Source organism: Lepidochelys kempii, chromosome 4, assembly GCF_965140285.1.
Source record: "Lepidochelys kempii isolate rLepKem1 chromosome 4, rLepKem1.hap1, whole genome shotgun sequence".
NCBI classification, from domain to species: Eukaryota; Metazoa; Chordata; order Testudines; family Cheloniidae; genus Lepidochelys; species Lepidochelys kempii.
In genome coordinates this window covers 14,291,022-14,314,112 of record NC_136383.1, presented here as the reverse complement: position 1 = coordinate 14,314,112, position 23,091 = coordinate 14,291,022, and the positions used below count along the sequence as shown (strand labels likewise).

The 23,091-nt window shown below is 38.7% G+C and overlaps 1 protein-coding gene across 3 annotated transcripts in view; it reads right to left on the bottom strand.

The window, feature by feature from the left end:
* Positions 1-23,091, bottom strand: part of BMP2K (BMP2 inducible kinase) — a 108,585-nt gene that overhangs the window by 9,388 nt on the left and 76,106 nt on the right. For 2 of the 3 annotated variants that reach the window (XM_073340471.2, XM_073340473.2), the window contains 2 exons: positions 20,306-20,463; positions 11,772-11,885 (listed from right to left, as the gene is read on the bottom strand). In XM_073340471.2, coding sequence (XP_073196572.2) covers positions 11,772-11,885; positions 20,306-20,463 — 272 coding nt within the window. The remainder of the gene's footprint in view (positions 1-11,771; positions 11,886-20,305; positions 20,464-23,091) is intronic. The other variant, XM_073340472.2, reaches the window with a different exon arrangement.

Below are 23,091 nucleotides of genomic sequence, written 5' to 3'. Positions count from 1 at the left end.
TTTAGTTGTGTGTTCCAAAGGCTGTTCATAAAATGAATGAGAGGTATACAAAATACTGAAGAGAATAAACACTTTTGTCAGTAGAAATCTGTAGTTTTGTGGATGAGGGAAACCAGCTACACATTTAAACACTTCTTTCCAATTCCAACAAAATTGGCCCAACCACATTACATCTATGCTCCATGGACTGCTTCCCAGTTCAGTTTTTAATTGATAAGGCCATATGTGGTTTGGGTCCTGTAAAACTTGAACAGCATCCCCTTCCTATGCCTCGTCATCTCAGTTGAAGCTCTTTTGCTGACCGTGCGATGGTGTTTTCGTGTAGGGAGTTGAGGCTGGTTAATTTCAGGAGAGTCCCCTAGCATGGAAGCCACTTCTTCTGGGTGTATCACAAGAGATCACTTTTATCGACCTTCAGAGCATGGAACAAAACATATTTTTGATCAAGCATTTGCTCGACTAACTGATAATTACTAGTTGATTTATGGTCAATTGAAATGGGTTGTGCTGGGGGGAGCTATTTGTACTGTCCACTGGGGGCAGTTTGAAACCGTAAGATTCAGTAATATACCCATATGCAACAGTCATGAATGCATAAAAATAAATGAATAAATCATTACATCACGGTCAACACCCAACTTAAGTTATAGGTAGAACAGCTATGTACTGTTAAAGCAACTAACAACCTCTGTAGTATGCCACTTGACCTGGAAAGTCCTCAGCTAAGCAAAATTTACATATACTTTAATGACAGTTGTGCTTGAGTAAGGACTAAAGGATTGGGCCCTCTCTTCATAAAAAAAATCAGCACTCCTGGAATATAAGCAACTGAAGATTGTTCACAGTATAGGGCAAGTTTGCATGGTTTTTTTGTTCTTTTCTTAAAGGATGAATTGGTTAGTCTGAGTAAAAAGTTTGTCATTCTACTCATTGGTTTCTAACTGGTAAAGCTTCTGCTGTTGGCTTATGATTTATTCCTTTGCCACTCAAGGAGTATGCAACTTTATCACTCCAAGCAAGGTCAATATTATCTTTTGATGGTTAATGGTCTATTTCTGGCAGGAAGTAGAAGCTTACTGGACTATCTTGTTGTATTCTATGAAAAAAAGTATAACAATAGTTTTTGGTAACCATTTTTTCACCTCTAAAACATGCCCAGAGTCATAATAAAGAGTTTAGAAGTAATGTATGTTTTTTATATGGATTTAAGAACAAAATGACCAGAAACATCAGGTGATTATAGCTTTGGACTGTTTGTTTGCTTCTGGTGTTAAATTGCGTCTTATCTGTTCTTAGTTTAAATAGTACACATTTGGTTTACTGTTAAATTAAAATCTGGATTATTTGACTGGATACTTTAGATTTCCCAAAGGTATAGCCTTCATGTTGGACTTGATAACCCCATGTCTTCCAAATCCTGACATTTCCAATATTTGTTGAGACTCTGTAATTGTTAACATGAATGTGATTAGTTTGCAAAATGAAAATAACCTAAATCTATCTGATTTAGGGTAGACATTAGCAACATTAGGTTCAAGAAAGACAAACTTGTTTTTAAAATATTAGTACCAATGTAAGTGTATATTCTGCTTTTTTGTATATACCTACACAACTATTTCTGTATGAAGAGAGTTGAACACCTGTAACCGGTAAATGGTTCCATTTCTGTCTGATGAACTGAAAATTTGGTACACTGAAAATATCTAAATATCACATATTAGTCTTTAGTCTCATATTCATGCTCTCAACCTGATGATACTAGGAGACGAACCATCCCCAAACTGCATTAGCAAGACAAAGAGAAACTGTGAGGGCTGTGTTTGACCCCCTGGAGCATACACAGTGACTCCTCACTTGAAGTCATCCTACGTTGCTGATCAATTAGAGAACATGCTCGTTTAAAGTTGCGTAATGTTGCCTTATAACATTGTTTGGCAGCCGCCTGTTTGTCCACGGTTTGCAGAAAGAGAAGCCCGTAGGAGCTAGCTGGTCGGGGTTTGGAACCAGGGTGGACCGACAGCCCCCTATTTATTCCCACTCCCCTAAGTTCCCTGTGCGGTAGCCGCCGAACAGGCTATCAGTTGCGGGGCAGTTCAGCTGTCCCTCCCCCCACTGCCATGTGCTGCTCCTGCCCTCTGCCTTGGAGCTGCTCCCGGGAGCCTGCTGCTTGCTGTGCAGAGGGGAGGAGAGGGAGAAGAGAGGTGCTAATGTCAGGGTGTCCCCCTCACTCCTTTACCCTATCTCCACAGAGCAGGACAGAGGGAGCTTGCTGGCAGCAGCGGCTGTCTCAACTTGCTGACCTAATTTCCCCCCCCCCCATATTAATTCTTATGGGGAAACTGGATTTGCTTAACATTGTTTCATTTAACGTAGCATTTTTCAGGAACAGAACTACAACGTTAAGTGAGGAGTTACTGTACTGCGGCAAGATTTAACCCATATAATGGTGCGTGTTTACTTTTTAAATGGGAAACGTTGCCATGACAGAACACATGTAATAAAAGACTTGGGGCTTGAGCCTGTGCACATTATAATCAGTGTCCTGAATCTGCGCTATACAGTTTAAGCGTCCTAGCACACTAAGTCAACTTCACTTTTGTTGACCTACATGAACATCCGAAAGCCTAGTTTTCCAATATATGGATAACAACTCCTGTAGAGGAAGGGGCTTGAGAATGGAGGAACGGGAGAAGAAATCAGTTGGGAAATAATTTTTTAATTTGAGCTTGCTTGCTATGTCTACTGCAAAGAGGTCTTATTTTAATTATACATTAAGTGGTTAGGTGGGTTTTTTGTTTGTTTGTTTACTGGGATGAACATTTGCTGTTTTTGGGTCTGATCACCCGAGCACCTCTTACTATCACCATAGCCTTTATCAATGTTTTTCTTTCAGCCATAATAAAGCCAAGAGAGCTTTGAGAGATTTGGGAACAGCTTAATAGCTGACATAAAATAATATTTAGTTTTCATATTTAGAGCACTCTGCAAACAGTCAGTATATGACTAACTGTTCCATTGCCAATCAGCTTTGGTGCCTCCATTCCTTGTAATGGCACAGGAACAGGCAGTCCTATTGAGGCTGATGGGACTAGTCACATGAGTAGCAGTATTCACAGGCATGTTTCCACGATCAGGTCAATAAAGGGGTTGTGTTTGTCTGGGATTGTTCAATGGAGTCCTTACACATTGTTAGCATCCATATGTCACTAATCGTAATACTGAAGAAATAGATCTAAAGATCTGCACAGAGATGCAATAAGGATAGGGGCAGAGCATGGAACAGGAAGAATAAATTGCTAGGACTAGTATTATCTGAGTGCTTTCTTATTTATTCTAAGTGTCTGATGAATTAGGATTGAAGTCTTTCACTATTCCCACCTATCAATCGATTGAACAGAGATCATATACATATGACAGGCTATTTCAGAATAAAGATTAAGCCAGGGATCTCAAACTCAAATCACCACGAGGGCCACGTGAGGACTAGTACATTGACCTGAGGGCCGCATCACTGACACCCCTCCCCCCCGCTGCTCCGCCCCCGCCCCCACCCCTTCCATGAGGCTTCGCCCCTGCCTCGCCTCTTCCCACCCCTTCTCTGCCCCCATTCCAACCTCTTCCCCAAAGTCCCCACCCCAACTCCGCCCCCCTCCCTGCCCCTATTCCAACCCCTTCCCCAAATCCCCACTCCTCCTCTGAGTGCACAGGTCCCTGCTCCTCCCCCCCCTCCTGGAAAGCGCTAAGCTGTTTGGCAGCAGGAAGCACCTGGAGGTAGGCAGAGGAGCGGGGACACAGCATGCTGGGGGGGAGGGGAGCTTGGCGGATGCAGGAAATAACTTGGGAGCGGGGGCGCGGGGAGCTTGGCAGGCTGCAGCAAATAACTCCATGGGCTGTGTGTTTGAGACTCCTGGATTATGCTATATCAGCACTGAAGTAGGTAGATTACACAAAAATAATAATGACCTATACATTTCTAAGAGTCCATAGTTTTTCATTGTGTCCCTTACTTGTATATAGTAGAAAGTATAGCAGTTTTAACCAACTGGACCATCCCCTATCCAAGGTTTTCGAGAACATGAACCGAACTTTAAAGTCCTAAATCCATATGCAGGTACCTAAACAAGTGGCTTGGTTCTTGAAAGTGCTGAGCACTGACGAGCTCCCACGACTTCCGTGGGAGCTACTGAGCACGCAGTATTGTTGAAAATTAGGCCACTTAAATGTCTAAACAAACTTACTCTCGATACCCATTTTTGTACATTGTTTCAAAGTACAGAACAGAGTAACTGCACTCCCCAGAGCATATCATGCACAGAAATAACGTCCTTTAAACTTGAACTTCCTACTACTTTGGCTCGTGACTGCAACGCAGTTACAAAAGCATCATATCTGTTGCTATGGGGTTGAAAAAAAGAGCAGCACAGTTTCTGAACAAGTGGTATCCACACTACTTATAACTCACCCAGTAGAAAAATAATTCAAAATATATTATTTCTGTGGTTACCGGCTTACTTTGAAGACAGTTGCAGGATTTTCATTTTCTGATGACTGCCAAGTCATTTTCTAGTTTGATGGTTCCTACCCTACATACTATACAGGAGTGCCCACTTAAACTCTGAAACCACAACCGTGTAAGTGTGGGGATTAGAATCAAAGCTCTGTCTCCTGAGCTCGTACTACAGCTCAAAGAGCTTTCACACAGAAGTGCACTTGAAAGACCCTTGTTCATCCCTTGTTCCCCTTTCCACCTCTCATATAAAAAGATTTTAACGAAGCAGCCGCCATGCCGACTCATTCTTAGTTCTCTCTCTGCCATGGTTTAATGTGAACCGCTGCAGGTTAAAATCCGTGACCAAAACACCCCTAAATATAGGGGACAACCCAAGAATAGAGAACAAGAAACTATGTGGGGGATTTGTTTCTTTAAACTTGCAAGATCTTTTCTAACCACAGCTCTGTGTCAGCGTTCTGTTACCATTTATTGACAGTAACTAACAGTGAGATCAAGTTTGGGTGTCTTGGATGTAAATCTGAAGCTTACAAGACATAGCTTGCAAAGAAGTGTGGGTGAGAGATACGTTCTGTTAATTCTCATCCCTAACAAAACCACCCTTAATATTACCCACTCCATCTGGAATTTTAGAATAATCAGATTTACAAAATATTTTCCCCCAGGACAGTTAATTATTTCATAGCTTTAGGATTGGGTTGTCCTTGCTCCTTATCGAGATGCGACTATTATCAATTAAAAAATTATCTCTGGTTACTATTAGACTTAGAATAACTTCAAACTTTCATTTAAGTAACACTTCTGCCCTAAACTGCTTACTTCTCATACTTTGTTTACAAGCCACAGAAGTAGGTTTTCCTTGTTTGTATACACAGGTGATTTTTGTTTAGATCTAGAAATAAGTTGCCTCCCTGCACCCTCCCCAGGGTACTTGTAAGTGCATACAACCAATGCCAGTTTATGGGGGTTAATTTGGAATATTTGTTTAATGACTCAGCAATAAGAGGCCAAAAGTCATTCCACTTCTATTAATAGCAAATCTCGATTTCTTTTTTGTTATCTGCAGGTAAAACTGTGAAAAATTATTTCCTAGAGGAAGAAGAACAGTGTTTTATTCAAAACTTGAGATTAATTTCCTGACATAGTCCCTACTGAAACTGTCAAATACTTATTAGAATCTTACAAAAGCAAACCCACGAACCCTCTTTCTCCCCCCCTAATTTCATTGAAGAGATTCACATTTTGCTTCATATGATTTTCCTCAGCTTTGCTGAAGAAAATTTGATATATTATGGATGTATTAAACTTCTGCAACTTCTAAATCATATGCTGAGATAATATAGTTATAGAGATAGTAAGCCTGGTTTTCCTCTCACTTACACTGGTTTTACAATGGGGTCTCCATTGACTTCAGTGGAATTACTCCAGATTTAAACCAGTTTAAGAAAGGGGAGAATCAGGCCCTTTTGGGGGTAAACGGAAGAGAAAGCCCATCAGAAGGTTACATCAGTTTCTGCAGAAATAAGAGTTTTCTTTACTTTTTATATACACCAAAAATACACAATGAAACATGTCCAAGAGAAAATCCTTTTTAAGCAACCATTGATTTTGAGATCAAGAGAAAATCCTTTTTAAGCAATCACTGATTTTGAGATCACCTCAAGGAATTCCCTTACATACTGAATACATTCTTGATCACTTTGAAACGTATTATTTGGACCCAGAGGACCAATAAAAATGAATTGCCCAAGGCAGTCTTTCAAACAACGTACGTTACTTCTGAACAGGAAAAGCCAAAACTCCTACGGTTCTCTCCTCGCCTCCTCACCCAAAATTCCCCCGGGGTTCTCTCCTCTGTTTCTCCTCACCCTCCACCCATGTCCCCAACAATATGCAGGAACATTGCTGATTTCTTCATGTGGAGAGAAGAACTGAATTACGAGATTTTTGTAATGAAACCAAAAAAACCCTGAATAAATACAAAAACATTTAAAAAGATGGGCTAGGCATAATGGATAAGCTAATTAAAATCTTCAGTAAGTGGGAGCAAAAGTTGTAAGAAAAACTTGCTATTGATAACCCCTCTATGATTAGAATTCAAAGGGGCCTCAAAACAGGAAAACAGTGAATGTCAGATGTTCCTGACTGCAGATGTTTCTCCCTCTTCTCTGTTCTGTGATGAATGCATTGCTAATGTATATTATATAGTTGGGACATCACTGGTCATATGTCCTTGCATTTTAGAAAAGAGTGAGGATCTTACCCTACTTATTTGTTTACAGTACAAAGTCACAGCACAAAAAAAGTATGATTAACAGTCTTTGCTGAAAAAAAGCTCAAGTCCAGAATATACTAGGTGTATATTACAGTGCTATACTTCGCTGGATTCATCATTGCTTGAAGAAGCTTCCACTACATACCTGCACACATTATGATTATGCACAGCTCAAACATGCTTTTAGGGAATGAGCATACTCCCACTTGAAATCAACAACAACATTCTTGGTGACTTTGGTCAGCGTCACAGTTGGTTAAATTAATGAGCACTACATTCAACCTTAAACAAGTAAAAATAAATATCCAAATACAAAGCCCCGGTACTGTTAAGAATTCACATAAGTTTAAACATTATAGAAATTTTCCTCCATCAATAACGGTAAAACTATTTTCAACCCCAAAAGTAGAAGCTGTCAAACTATACTTCATTTACCAAAATTTGTAAATGTATCAGAATAAATGCCCAAAGGGGAAAAAAAGAGTTTTGTTAATTTAATGCCGTTTTAATGTTGTCAGAATGCACTTTAAAATAAACATAGCAGAAGATTTCATTTTTTTTAAGTAATCTTCTCAAACTGTAAACTGCTGCAATGAAATTTTCAAATATATATTTATAAAAGCTGGAGAAATATGCAGTAACATCTGTTTGCAATGTACTGCTCAGATTGCTACACTTCTAATCAGCTTTGCATCTTGTAGGAGACAATTGTTCTTCACTCAAATGCAAGATAGGTGGAACATCTTTAATCATATAAGAAGATCCTAATAATCTTCAAGGAAATTTTCTGTTCTGATGTTCTTTTTCTAGACATCCGATTATAAGAGGATGAATGGCTTGTAACAACTGCAATAATTACATTCCTGCTGCTGGTTCATCATTTTGGGGGTTGGGGGAGGGGGGCGGAAGAGTGGGGCATAAGGGCCTTACGCTTTCTTTGAATTGGTAACATACTGCCGCCATCATTTCACAGCAATTTGCCACATGTCAGGCCCCAGGATTACTGGGACATTTCAACTAAATCTGCACTATTTCTTTGACGACAGGCAGAGCAGCAGCTGCTGAATATTGTAATAGATGTATGCTGCTTGCTGCTCTTGTTTTCAAGACAAGAACTGGAAATTAAAACATGTATTTCTTAGAATGTGTTTTTTCCCCTTCAAAACACATCTGTGAATAACTTTACACTTGTTAGGACGTCTTTGATGGTTTTTAGTGGGACCCCTCTTGTATCATGAAACATGAGTGGACTTACATAATGCATGATCCTGATGTACTGATCTATTTTAATTTTAGGAGTAGAAAACCTACTTCATTATTTACTATTAAAGGGTGCCTAGTTATGCAGCCTCCAAAGGATCTCTGTTCATCCCCGAAAAGGAAAGGACTGAAAATGACCACACAACAAAATGAGTGACAGGAGTATACTTGAGTCATTTCAAGAGCAAAGCAATCAGTATTGTCCTGGACCATCAACTTGTCACAGATCATGAATTCCCACTGTAGTAGGAAACTGACAGCCATAGTTTAATAAAGACAGACTACTGCAATATAAGCTATGCTATTTTTTTGGTCAAAGTCCACAATATTAAGTGCGAGGTTTTAAAAAAAAAAGTTTCCCCCCCAAAGTGAATTACTCCATGAACTCACTGATATTCTTACTGTGAAGTGGACCACTGCTTAGTAGATGATCATTTAGCCAGAGATACTGGCATGAATTAGCTGCATCATCTTCCAGGCAACTCAAAAATACCAAAATAAGTATGTTTTGCATGCAGCTGGAGAACTGTGCAGTCTTATTTGATATTTATATAGGGAATCAGATGTTTTATGCAAATTTGCCTCATTGATTCAACTATATTCCATATTTCTTCTGCCTAAATTTAAGTGAATTGTGCCTCACATTTACAAATCAAAATCTATAGTAATCTGTGTGTTATAGTAAAAATATGATGGGGAGAAACTTATCACATAAGTTGCCATGGTCTAAAATCATGCCTACAGATTTAAAATCATGCATCATTCATTATTCTTGATTACCACCGTCTGATGACTGGGACACTACCACTATAGTTTACCTGTTCAAAATTAAATTTTCAGGGAAAGCTAGATGATATTTCTGGTAAAAATATAAATTAGTTTCATTAGAGATGCTTTGCAGTAGTAAAGAAATGAAAACTCTACTTTTTAAAAAAAATTTTACCAAAAGCTACAAAATACAACTCGATTCAGAGAATAATTCCAGCCCTTGGGAGCCTGAAAAAAACAATATATATTTTAAAGTCTTCAAATTCTTGGGAATTGTATGGATCCCATTTAGTTATTCTTAAAAGACTGAGACCAAAATGTCCTATGCAAGGAGTAGAGTACAAGGCCATTAACTATCTATCTATAACATTATCGTTGAGTACCATTCCAAATAGCAGAAATTTATTTATGGGAATGTTCTTTTTTTTTTTAAACTAAAACTCTACCAGAAGTTAACCTACAAAGGACCAATTTGTTTGTAGAATTCAGAACTCTTTCATATGTTGTACCAAATTGTGCCAGCCATCACAAGACATTATACACTGCTTTGAGATTTGACAGACTGTGGTATAGTAGATATGCTAGCAAGTATTTAGGGAAAAAATAACTGTCACCTTGTAACGAAAGGACGTATTTTCAGGCTTCTGTATTTGCTAAATAGCACTGATCTTGCTGTATCATGTCCAATATCTCAACAAGTGGTCCTTGTTGAAGAAATCAACCTAATAAAGCCATTTTTGAAAGCTGTGTTTATAGTACCCACAAGAGGTTTAGTGGGGAGGGTCCCCCCAGGATAACATAACACCACTAAAACTATTTAAAAAGCTAAATTTTATTTTAAGGGACGAAGCTGAAGCTATGGACACAGAGAGGTTCCGACCCGCACCAAGCAGCAGTGACAGGAACTGGAGAGGCGGTCAGTCTGCCCTGCCCTTTATCCCCTCAGTCAGAGGCCAAGGTGAGCCAGGGAGCACATGCGGATCAGTGGACACTACTTTCAAATTCTCTGGCTTCAGACGCATTGTGTGAGTGTGTAATCCGCAGTGGAATACAATAGGGGCCATCACTTGAAGAAGAACATTGACATTTGTTGCAGTTTTTTCAGTAAAAGACCTCAACATAGGCCATGCCTCCCAGACTGCTGTAGTGTAAGAATTTTTACAATCAACAGCTAGAGAAAATCTTTTATAAGTCTCCTCTTACTTTTCAGCCTCAACTGATCCAGGATTGTAAATATTTTATTTTTTGTAAGTTTTACAAATGGCAAAAGAGTCAATAGTGAGGGTATATAGTTTCTCACTCTACATCTCCCCAGCTCTTCCATTTCCTGGACTCAAGATTATCCTAAATATGTAAATGGAAAAAAGTGGGGGGTTTTCATTATATGATTTAGTAAATTCAATGTAATTATCTTAAGGTTATAGGCACAGCAGGCTGAGAAGCAGTAGCAGAGTAAAAACATCAAAAAGTTGTGTCAGAAGTTAAGGGACTATAAAAAGTTTCCAGACCTAAAAATATCTCAGTGCAGGATACCTTGGCTTGCTGAGAGCGTATCAAGATCAGGAAAGTAAAACAGTGACACTAAGTTGGATGGCCATCACTCAAAGGGACCATTTCTTTCCTTATTTCACATTAATTCAGCCTTGCCTATAGGGCAAAGAAGAGTCTTTGCAGATTCTGCATAATGCAAATCCTGCGGAGTCTAGTTCTATGGAAAACACACAGTACTTAGGACAGGCTTAAGAGACCTGAGAAATGCTAGAACTCTTTAGAGCAGGGTGATTGAAGGTGGTAATTTAGTGCTTGCTGAGCAGATATAACAGACGAAAACTCAGAGAATGTAGTAATGTGAGCAGAATCAGTTTAAGCAGTTTAACCAGTTTTAACCAGTTTAAGGCAGCCTGACAAGGAAAAAGTTGACAGAGAATGAGAGCAGAACTAACAGCCTACCTCTTAATGAGTACCACAGTAGAGAACAGAATGCCAAATATTATTCTGTTCACACCTGGTAATGCATGGTCAGAAAGGGCCTAAGTGTTAGATCACATAAGGAGAGTCACAGAAATGCAAAGTGAAAGTCAAAAGGGAATGTGGCTGCAAAAAAAAAAGTACACAAGACTGAAGACAAAGTGAAATCAGAGCATATTAGAGGAACCATTTCTGTGAATATGGACAGTCAGAAAAATCACATGAAGAGGGCATTTTTAACTCAACATACCCACAACTTTGAGCATCTTTGAGTTACACCTTATTTTACTCATTGCTGGCTTCACAGTAGTACAAAGTAACAAAAACTTTTTGTAATGTTACGGAGGAGTGCCCTAGATTCTATTCTACCTCATGCATTAAAATTGTCAATGAAGTTCTTGTTGCCGAATTTTTAATAACTGGCAAGTTAGTAAGTGATAGAGCACAACTTGTTTTTTAGATCCCAGAGTTCACAGTACAGTCAGAAAATTTGTCTCTATAAAGAAAGTTATACAGAGTCTCAGTGTCATAAGTGTGACTGTAACCAGACATAAAGCTAAGCTCTTTATCCCTCTGCTGTTGCACCTGCAGATTCTAATAAAATAGAGGAGCCAACAACAAAAATAAAAGACAGAAAGGCTGGTGGCTGAAAACAATAAAGGAAAGTAGCAATACTTGTGTGTGACCTAAATGACTAATTTCCTTAACAGGAGACTTTTTTTTTTTTTTAAACTGACACAGGTTGTATTAAATTCAATATATCATGTATATGCAATTTTTGAAATGTAAATGTATCAATGCATTTGGGTGCTAGATTAGATTTAAACTCCAAGACACTCACGATAACGTTCGAAAAATTGTCCTCTATTCAATCTTCAACCACAAGGCTGATGATTCCAATTTGCACTGGTTTGGTCATATAACTGAACAAGCTTCCTTTGAGAGAGAGATATTTAAATAAGAGGTAGTGATGTTACATATGTAACTTGCCTGGGTGAGAAATGAAAGGTACAGAACCAAAGGGATCTTCAGAAGGATGGTTCTGTGGAGCAGAATGTAGCTCCACATTCTTATCTGAGGATGCTCTCCTCTCCACGAGCCTGTCTGTAAAAATAAATGAAACAGAACAAAAAATAAAATAAAATAAAAATGGCAGTTCTTATGCCAAATTAATGATACGTTTAATAGATTTGTGTTTGTTTCGGAAGGATAACATCCTCTCCTTGTACCCTGACAGCTATCCCATTTTTGAACGCCTTCATCTGCAAGAGTTCATTCTTGCTTTACTTCTCTGCTCCCACCCCGAAGTAAACTGTGGCAGATGATGAAAAAGTATTAAAACTAAAAACCAATAGAGTCAAGCAGCACTTGTAAGAGAAACTAATTTTCGTTCTGTTCCGTTTAGGTTCTAACATCACAAACACCATGGTATCCAAGGACCTAAGTCAGACACCTTGTGTTACATTTTAATTTTTTATGTCTAAAATCAGTTTAAAAAAAATTCACTAACTTCCCTAAAGGTAAAGATTTTCTGCTAGAACCACAATGAAGGACATAAATTTGTAATCCCGCCAGAATCCCTTTTAAATTATGGAATTGTACTAATGATTGCAATACCAGTTTTTGAGTTTCACCAAATCCAAACAAGTATAGTTATGTTTTATATGCTCTTTATTCTCTAGTGTTCTGGTCCATACAATGTGTTTTAGAAAGGGATACATACAGTAATCAACATTACAAGAATAATGCAACACAAAACTGTGAATGTAGTCTCCTCATTTATTGTAGCCTAGTGTTCCAAGGGTCATCAGTGATAAGACAAGAAGGTAACCCATAACTGTAATTCTGTCAGCAGATCTATCTTGGTGCACTATTGCTCAAGCGTCCTGGAACCATTTCAAAGCAGTTACCCAACAGTACACAAACTGATAGTCATAGTTGAACATTCTGTGAATATAAAAAGCCCACATCCTCAATTGCCCACGGTGCCTCTCCATCTGGCTAAACTCTAATTTTTGATTCAAAAGGAAGAAGGGATGGAGGGCAGGTGAGCAAGGATCTACAGAAACTATACATTCAGCTAAAGAAAGAAAAATTACCAGTAACCAGAGTTAATATAATTACCCTTGTGGTATTCCATCGTAGATTAACAAGTAGTTGCAATTCCCAGGTGGATGACTAATGAGTGTTTAATTGGACAGATATTGGATAAATGATTTGACAGAGTGAGCATATTGTCTAGCTCCAGCATTCTGAGAGAATATTACTGAGCCAGATACAGATACAAACTGAAAGCATTGTAAATCTGATGGAGGCAAGATAAAGAGGTGACCACAGCTCTTCTAAAATGGGTCATAAGCCCTTCTGGCAAATACACACAAGAGAGTTGCAGAACATGGTGGTTCAACTATGTTGATTACAGGTGTGTCACTTATAGCAGTACCCAAGTCTCAAGACTTCATATGGATCTCTGTGTAGGGGAAGATGATGGTGGCAACATCACTGTGTCAGACCTGAGCAGGTTCTTGAGTCATATGTGCACTCAACTTGCTCTCAGTTGCACCAGCTCATCTGTGCACTAGGTGCCAGTTTATGTGTGTGTGTTCATCTATCAGATTGTTGTATGAAAAGCCTGTCAATTTCTGCTCTGTTACAGCAAATCCTGAATGTCTGAGTCATGGAAGACTTCAAGTAGCTCCTGGTCAGTTTAAGTTTCAAAAATGGCATTCTGCAGAGGCCATAGTAATAAGCACTGTCATATTAAAGCATAGTATAGGACAGGTGTATGGGTAGGCTTTAAAAAACATTGTTTCCTCCCACCATCACACCCCTATGCATAGGGCCAGTCTGAGGAATTTGATTAGTTGTTCTTTTGCATATACTCTACTTATACTGCCTAACATTAACTGTTTAACTCTTACATTTTGCCTCCCTGCCCGTGATGAGCAGACAACCTCCAATTTTTTCCATTTCTCCCACAGCCATCTTCACATTTGTTCCTACATGACCCTTTTACAGGTAACATCTTCTCTGATCTGGTCTGTATTGACCTTTCTTACTTCCAAGTGCCAATTAAATGAACTGACTATTCACGGAGAATCTGAGGACCAGCTGGAGATAGCTGATAGAGAAAAAAAAAAGTATTATTTTCCTCCACCCTTTGTTTGCTGCTTGTTTTTTAAGTTGTGAGGTCATCAGGACAAGGACTGCCTCTTACTGCATATCTGGACAGAGCCTGCTGCATTGTGGCCACTACCGTAATACAAGTTTATGTAAAATGTGCATGTGGGAGGCTTTAGGTACCATCATCCCTAGTCTCCTGCTATAGGCGAAATGGAGACCAGCTGTTTTTCCCCTCTATTTTTCACAGAAAAGACCTCAGAATATGGATGGGAAGGAGGCAGATTGATGGGTAGAAGGTTTTCAGACAGCTAGATTCCAAATAAAGAGTTGGGATTCTTAGCTCTCTGGGAACATCAGCTGATTCAGAAGACGAAGCTAATGGGATCCAGGAAAAGTTTCACTGACTTGGCACTCCTTGCATTCCACACCCTGAGACTGCCGCTATTGAATTGTTTTTGCTAAGGCTGGTTTTCAGTCTGTGTACCATTACAGTTATACTGCTGCTAGTAGCAAAAATGAGTAAGCCTTCCTTCTCAATTGAGCTAACCTTTGGTGTTAATGTCACAGTGACATGCTTCCCTTTGATTTGTAAATTTACTAGTAACAACAAGGAGCCCAAGGAAGGAAGGGTGAGGAAGATGATTAAATCTTGCTGTGATTTAAGAGTTTGTCCAATTTCCTGATTAAGGCCAGGGCAGAAGCAGGCTGACTCCATGGTTTCTTGATGCTCAAAAGGACCCTCAACATGTGAAGCAAGCAAAGTTACTTTCATGTGATATCCTGGAACTGAGGGATAAAAAGCTTGCATGAGCTTTCCTTGAGTGTCAATGATTAAGGCAATTAAGACTGTTAGCACACTGATATGAAGACTTATTTGTCCTTCAGCATAGATGATTAGGCTTTAGAGGAAAATTATCAGTTTCTTTAATGCCAATTGATAATGCAATAGATTCCACACAAGTGCCACAATCCAAACAAGACTTGCATCCTGTCATAAGATGCACACCTCTTTAATAACCAGCTCTCTCTAGTTTTTGCTTTGAACCAACAAGAAAGCATAAAACAGAATAAAATTGGAAAAATGACTATACAAAAAAACATTTTCAAAAAATGGTTAATTTGCTTAAGACATGGACTGGATGGTTCCTCAACACAGCTGGAGTTAAACTATACTGAGCATCCCATGCCCATGGGTCTTCTATACATTTCTCTAGAATGCTGGCATAGGCCCCATATGGGGGGATGGATAGCTCAGTGGTTTGAGCATTGGCCTGCTAAACCCAGGGTTGTGAGTTCAATCCTTGAGGGAGCCATTTAGGGATGTGGGGCAAAAATTGGGGATTGGTCCTGCTTTGAGCAGGGGGTTGGACTAGATCTCCTGAGGTCCCTTCCAACCCTGATATTCTATGATTCTATGATATGCACACTTGTTTGAAGTGATTTTGGATCTCAAAAATAATATGATGCAGAATGGATCTGAAGAGGAATTCTATTTAGGAGAATGGGCAGTTTTCAATCCCAAAACCATAGGTTCCAGTTTAAGAGTACTGGAGCTTAAAAAGCAATAACTCAGCAATAGTAAAATTTTCCAATTTGGGAAAGTATGTTTTATTTATTTATTTACACTAGGAACAAAATCTTCAGCAAAGACTTCAGGAGCCAAGATAACAGAAAATCATAGTGAGCAGAGATGACCGTTCAACTACTGTTACCCATATTCCAGTGAGTATTTTACTTTGGCTCCAAAGTGTAGTACCGCAGCTGAGTGTTTAGTCAGTAAAGAAACCATTTAGTCGTAATGCAATTTTATAATTTTCAGAAACCCATTACAATCACTCATGTTTGGCCTTTGCAGCTTCATTGGCATCTTTAAAACCATGACCACGGAAAAGGAAACCATGCAGAAAAAAAGCCAGTAGCTAATGGAATAGCTAATTTTGAAAAAAAAAAAAAATGTTTTTACACAAAAGCGTTCTCACTTAGCTTCATCTACTGGTTAATTGTCAAGTGACTTTGTCTCTGTGAAAGTAGGATCTTTTCCACAGCATAATATTCTTTTATATATGATATAAAATATTCAGTTTATTCATTTCTCCTGCAGTGAACATGGAGAACAAAAAGCTTAACCATCATAGCATCAAGAACTTTAGTTCTCTGTGCATACTCTACTATGTACGCAGATAATAGTTTAACCAGTTTATATGAGAGATTGTATAGTAGAACGTGCCCACATTAAGATGAAGATGCTGATAGCTGCAGATAAATCATATACCCTAAAAACGTTGACTTTTGAGACCCAAAAGGGAGAACCTAGGAAACTTGTTTAATGAATAGTGAACAAAACTTTACATATTTTTAATGTATATGTAAACTGTGACATGACATAACAAATTAGGCTTTTAGAAAATAAAAACAAGGATCAACATTTTGTGATATGCCAGCCCAGTGAAACTGAAAGCAAACGGAAAAGTTTATTTCAAAAGACTATATGACAGCTTATAACGTGTCAATTATCGGACTAAGTAGTACAGCAATGAAAATTTTCTTCTCTGGGTTTTCATTCTTCCGTCCTTATTCCCTCAGATCAAAAAAAGCAAAAATAAACCTAGAAAATTTACACATTCTGTGATAAACAGTGGCTGTCTCTTGTAAAAACTGAGGTCTTCTCCTGTTGAAAGGAATCTGGTGATTTTATGAAAAGAGAAGTGATATATATTTAAACACATCTGCACGATGTCAAAAACATTTTAGCAAGTATAATCTTGTTAATGTACAATGAAATAACTAAAACCAGAATTATGTAAATTATCTCTGTAGAGGAGTATGCCTGTACATTTACCACTTTTGCCATTTTAACTGTATAGCGGTAAACATTTGTGCTCTGATTTTAAAAGATTACTATAGATATTACAGAACATACATTTAGAACAAGACTGCTAACTGTCTCAACATCAAAATCCATAGGCTAAAATGTAATGGAAGTATTTTATCTACTTTGTCTACTATTGCCTTAATATCAGGGATCTCTTTTGTGACAGGACGTCAATAATTGCAATGAGGAATTCATTAAGAAAATCCTCATTGTCGGAGTGAAGATTGTGGAAATCTGTGATGTGTAGTACGGCTTGCCACTGAGGCTTTTAAACTGGACTCAAGCCAAAGGTGAGGAATAAAAACTATTGCACCTCCTGCAGTATACTAAACCAGCCTGCCACCTAGTGTATTATTTGTTAAACCACAGCAAGTTATGTCTCAACATTTTCCTAGGCAGCGCAGTCTTGTGGTTATATTAAAAAAAAAAAAAAAAGTCAGGAAACCTGAGTTTCTAGTCTTGGTTCTAACAACTCATTGAAGGACCTAGGGCACATCACTTAACCCTATCTATAAATGGAGTTATTCCCTAGTTCAGAAATGAAATGTGATATTAGTTGATGTTTGAAAAGTTGTTTGTTTTTTTTTAAATATACAGTGCTACGTACAAGCTAAGTACTAAATACTGAATAAATGGAACAGTGCTCAGGCACTTAATTTTACAATGTGAAGTGCTAGTGGCTTATTATCATGAGCCTCTTGTACAATAGTAAAGCCACTTTACAGACTAGGGTAGGGGAAAAGCAAGATACACCAGCACCAGCATCCATTGTTTGTTTAGTCAGTTATACTAGCAGGGTATAATACAAACACTGAACAATGGAAGTAATCAGTAACTGTTAAAGGAGAATCAGCAGAAAAGATACAAGGGATTGTAGAGTACAAGACATCATTAGTTTATTTTCTTCATATAATTCTCTTGTAGAAGCTCAGTATACTTGAGGAAATAAGGAATAACTCAAACAAATGTTGGCATGAAGGTAACATGAAGTCTAATGTCTACTATGCTCTAACTTTTACTACGTATTCCGCCCGACTTAACAGTAAAGAGCAAAAGAGGAGAGAAAATTGTGTGGTTTCAAGCACTCCCGTTTTTACAAGGACTGCGTTCCAAGAAACATCATATTAAGGCTACTACACAAATTCAATGGCAGGCATTATATATCATGAACGCTATATTAACAGGAGCCACCAGCCATGTAAAAGTTGTTCTAATTCTTGTCATGTTACAATAATTCTTCCTTTTTCTGCCATCACTTTACAGTCCCATCTCGCTCACTGTGATGTTGGAATAAAGCAACTGTTGGCCATGACTACACTAGTAAGCTTATAGTGGCACAGTTGTACCGATGCAGCTGTGCCGCTGTAAGATCGCTCGTGCAGCTGCTCTATGCTGACAGGAGAGAGCTCTCCCGTCAACATAATTAAACTACCTCCAATGAGCGGCGGTCGCTGTGTCGACGGGAGCACATCTGTGTACTTATGTCGGTGTACTTACGTAAATCTGGGGTGTGTTTTTTTCAGACCCCGGAGTGACATAAGCTATAAAACGACAAAAGTGCTAGTGTAGACGTAGCTCTAGCCTACAGACTGTATAATAATCTTAATCAACTATTCTTCTTTGTATTCTCCTTAATCTTGCACTGAGAATACCACCAGTCATCTCACTACAAAGCGTCATAAGCTCTCTATCAGGTGTGTATAAAGGCATTACATAACTTCAGGGCCTCTGAGACAATGGTGTTAGAATTTCCTGATGAGATAACCTTATGCAAAGTTCACTAGCATTTACAGGCAGAAATCAACCTCCTAGAACCTTCAAAGAAAGTGACTTTGTGTGAAAATAGCATTACTTTAGGATTTCTATTTTGCTGGAATTTTAGAATATGATCACACTGTATGAAGAAAAAAATTAAAATCTTAAATCTCTGACAATCTTATTTTCCCTTCTTAGAATCTGTTTAAGTTGTCAATTTTTCTACATCTTTCACCAGACTGAACATAACTTTGAGTATGCTCAGTATAGCTGGCCATTCTCAGTAAGTACATTTGCTAGATGGCAGCTAGTACATTAGTCATGAAGCCACTTAAAATATTTTTCTGGTCAGTATATTTTGTTTTCCTTACATCTATTGGAAACACGGAATAATCAGTGAAGCCAGACACAGGACATACTCCGGACATTTAGCATAATTATGGTCAGCAAAGTGGTTAGGAATCATGAGAATGGGCAGCGCTATGTTGACCTTTCACTTTTAAACAAACATTCTCCTGTTGAGTATTATTTTGATTTCCAAATCTTCCAAGGCTCCTTTTGAAGGAAGTATGCTTAAGATTTTAAACACAATTACTGGAAAGACAATAGTTTCAAGTTCAATTTTTTAAAGAATGGTTATTTTCAACTAGGACAATCTTCATTTCCCAAACATTAACAAGAACAAGTTTTTTGTTCTACTGGAAATAATTCATTTTTGCAATGCTACTTTGACATCTCTTAGAAAAATGGTACAAATAAACCACATTCGTGCAACACTACGGTAAGCTTTCGGTTCTGCCCTATTTATTTTAGGATGATTTCTTGAATTTAAATGGTAGAAAAACGATTTCATGTATGGTCTTTAATATTCTTATGTTCACTTTGCTTGTTGGCATTCCACATTCTCACAGCAAGCTTACAAAAAAAAAGTCACTTGGAAAAATTAAGCCACCAGAAATGTGAAAGAAGCCAGCTCTGTTAAAATTATAGTTTCTTTTTCCATTAATTCCCCACTAGCTATTTTGTTGCATTTTTACAAGTGAGAAATTGATCCTATCTGTCAAATTATTATACCTGTAACTCTGAAGTCAATGTCATGTTTTGTTACATGCTACAGGTCTTTTTAAAAACAGCTCTAGTCTTCCTTAACAAAATTACATTTGAAAATAGTATCAGGATGAATACCAACAAGTTGACTAAAGAAAGTGATTTCAAGTAAAAACATTGAGATATCTGACTTAAAGAGGAAAAAAGTTTATTCAACTATTGCCATGTCAGAACAATAAAGCAGCCCTTACATGTAGCCACTCATCAAAGGACATTACAAAACATTAACATAATGTAATAGACCAATTTTTCTTTCAGGCATTTTCAAAGGGCATTTCAGACCAACAGACCATTCTGTTCTGGTGTGCAAGAAAACAGAGCTGCAAATGGAATAATGCAAGCAGCTAAATTGTCTCATTTATCTGAACACCATACTACTGATACTTAGAATTCTTGACAATCAAGGAGATGTGAGAAATATTGAAGAGTTAAAGATTATATCAATAGCTGCTAATGCTAAACAGTGAATTTCCCCCGCACACAACATTTTCCAAATGGAAAGAAAAGTGAGAAAGCGGACCTAGTTCTGCCCTCAAATGCTCAGAAAGAATTTTGTGTACAACAGACTGCATGGCCCTTCAAAAGGACAGTCTTTGGCACTGTTGAGTGTACCTACACAGAGCCCTTATTTACTGTGAAGCGAAATAAGCCTTCAAGCGTCCCTTACTTGATCTCAGAAGGTCAAATTCCCTGTCCAGTAGCTCCTCCTCTGTTAGCTTGGAGAAATTGTCCTCTCCAAATGGGTTCCAGCCTGACATATCCGGTGGGTTACTGATGTTCTGCTTTGGGTAACTGGAAACGGCCTCTGTATCAGGAACGGCTGACCTGTGAAGTCAATTTGGGGAAGCAGATAAAGAAACATTACAGCCTACTGATGTAAAATTAAGCATATCAGAATTTCGTCATTTCAGAGGTCTTTAAATATTTGTTCTTACACACAATGTGACAACTTCCCAGTGAGATAGTTTAGAGTTTTGTTCCACCTTATTTTATACTGTTGTATGTAATTCACTTCAACTTGTGTTTTACTTTGAGTTTTTTTCTCCATTCAGTCTAAGCATGGCCAAACTGCAAATACCTTCTAATGTAAACATGACCTGAAATAGTCAAGGCAGTGTATCTATTTGTTTCTGTATTATATTTTAAAATAGCCAGTATGTTTATTTCTGCTTTTTTAGGAGGGTAGCAGGGGAGGAATATTGGGAATGTCAAAATTTGTTTTCCCTGTTTTGTTGCTGGGATTTTCTTTTTTTTTTTTTTTGGGGGGGGGGGGGGGGGAAACGGGGAGAAGAAAACGTATCTGTAGATTGGGACCTGCTGGTTCTTAATTGAAGGGCTGGGGCTATTGACTAAAAGGTTCTCCTCCTCCAATTATTTATAGAGTTAATGAAGTTAAATAAGTGTTAACAAGAAAAAGATAAATTTTAAACAAAATAAAGTCACTTTCTCTTTAATCAAGTTTTTCCTTTCTTGGAATCTTAATACTACCTGTTCTTTGGTTTTCATTAAAAATAAGGGAAGACAGGAGGGGTATATAACATGTCAACTTCTAATGAATGTGGTTTTTAAAACTTTTCAGGCCTTTATATAGCACAGCAGCAAAAAAAAAAGAAAAAGAGGCATAAACCCATTTCCTTCGGAGATCACTTTCAAGGAACAAAGACGACTAAGTAGTATGTGAATGTCTAAGTGAACGTTTACACTAGAAACACTACAGTGGCACACCTACAGTGCTGCAGCTGCACCACTATAGTTTTGTACCATAGACAGACACTACCACGATGGAAGAGGTTCTTAAACCCAGCTCTCTGGGAGGCCATAGCTATGTCGAGAGTGTCTACACTGGGGCTTAGGTTGGTTTAACTACATCACACAAGGCATGAAATTTTTCAGTTAAAGCACACATAACTTTACAGTGTAGACCAGACCTAAATAGATATGTAAATATACTTTCATTTTTTCCATTTCTTATTAACTGGAAACGTACAACATTGTGCCCTAGCCTCTTGGTTTCATCTCCAAACCCCTTCTACGTTGCTCCCCCTCACCCCCTTTGCAGTTTGTATAAAAACCATGATCCCACATCCCATGCAGGCTGAAAAAATTCAACTCAAATTTAAAAATTAAAAAGCTAAGAGAAAAAATGGTGACAACCCAATTCTCTTTGGGGTTGGGAATATCACCGGCAAAAGTAGCTCTAGACAAGGCTTTAAGGTTGTTTGTGGGCTGAACTGCAGTGTTGAGATTAACTGGATAGGATGGAAAAATCTTTCCTTGGGTAGACAGGCTCTTGGTATTGTGGAGTCTAAAGCGGCCCTTATAAAGTCTATTCTTTGTTCCAGAATTAGTATGGATTTCCTATGATGGCTCAGAGATTACAATAAGGTTAATGCCTTGCCCACTGATGACTGGATCTTCTCAGGTGACCCGCCTTAGAGCAGCCAGTCATCCAAGTACAGGAATATCGAGCTGACACAGAGAAGCTGCTACTGCTGAGAGGATTTTTGTCAACAGCCTTTGAGCCATGGAGAGTCTGAAAAGGACAACTCAATATTGGTAGTGATCTGTTCCTATTCTGAAGTGTAAGCTGTACTTGTGGGATGGGTGGATGGCTACATGAACGCAGACATCCTGTAAGTTGAGGGCAACAAACCAGCCTCCCGGATCTAGGGATGGAATAATGGTAGTGAGTGTCGTCATTCTGAAGTGCTGTGCTAGGACATAATTCAAGTTCCTGAGTTTCACCCTCTCTCTCTCTGGAAGTAGAAAGAGATTGGAATACAAGCCTCTTCCGATAAACTCTGGTGGAACTGGCTCTATTGCTCACAGGAGGAGGAGGGGGGATTGAACCTCTTGTCTTATGAGTTCCTCGTGAGAAGGGTCCCTGAAGAGGGATGGGTAAGGGGGAGTGAGAAGGAGGGGAGTGAAAGTGGATGGAATAACCAACTCTGATGACCTCCAGTATCCACTTGGCTGAGGTAAGGTAAGTAGTGGGACAGACAGTCACCAAAAGGGACACGAGGGAGTAATTGCACAAGAGAGGATCCAGCAGAATGGGATGCTCAATGCTCTAAGAGCTCAGTCGAGAGCAGACTGAGTAGAAGTGTGTGGGGGAGTGGAAGGGGTCCTCATTTTTGCTGTTTGTATCTTCCAAAGAAGAGTTCCTCAGGCTTAGAGAAGGCGTGCTGATGATACTGGAATGGACTGGATCTTTGAGCAGTTTGAGATCTACTAAACAAACACTAAATCCCCAGTGACCGCAAAACAGCCCTGGAATCCTTGAGTATGCAAGACGAGGAGTCCATATTCTCACTGAAGAGATTGGGTCCTTCTAAAGGGAGAGACTCCCCATAGTGTTTTGCACCTCTCTCAGAAGATCTGAGGCCTGGAGCCAGGATGCTCTTCTCATGACCACAGCAATGGCTCTGGACCTGGAGCCGTGGCATCTCAGGT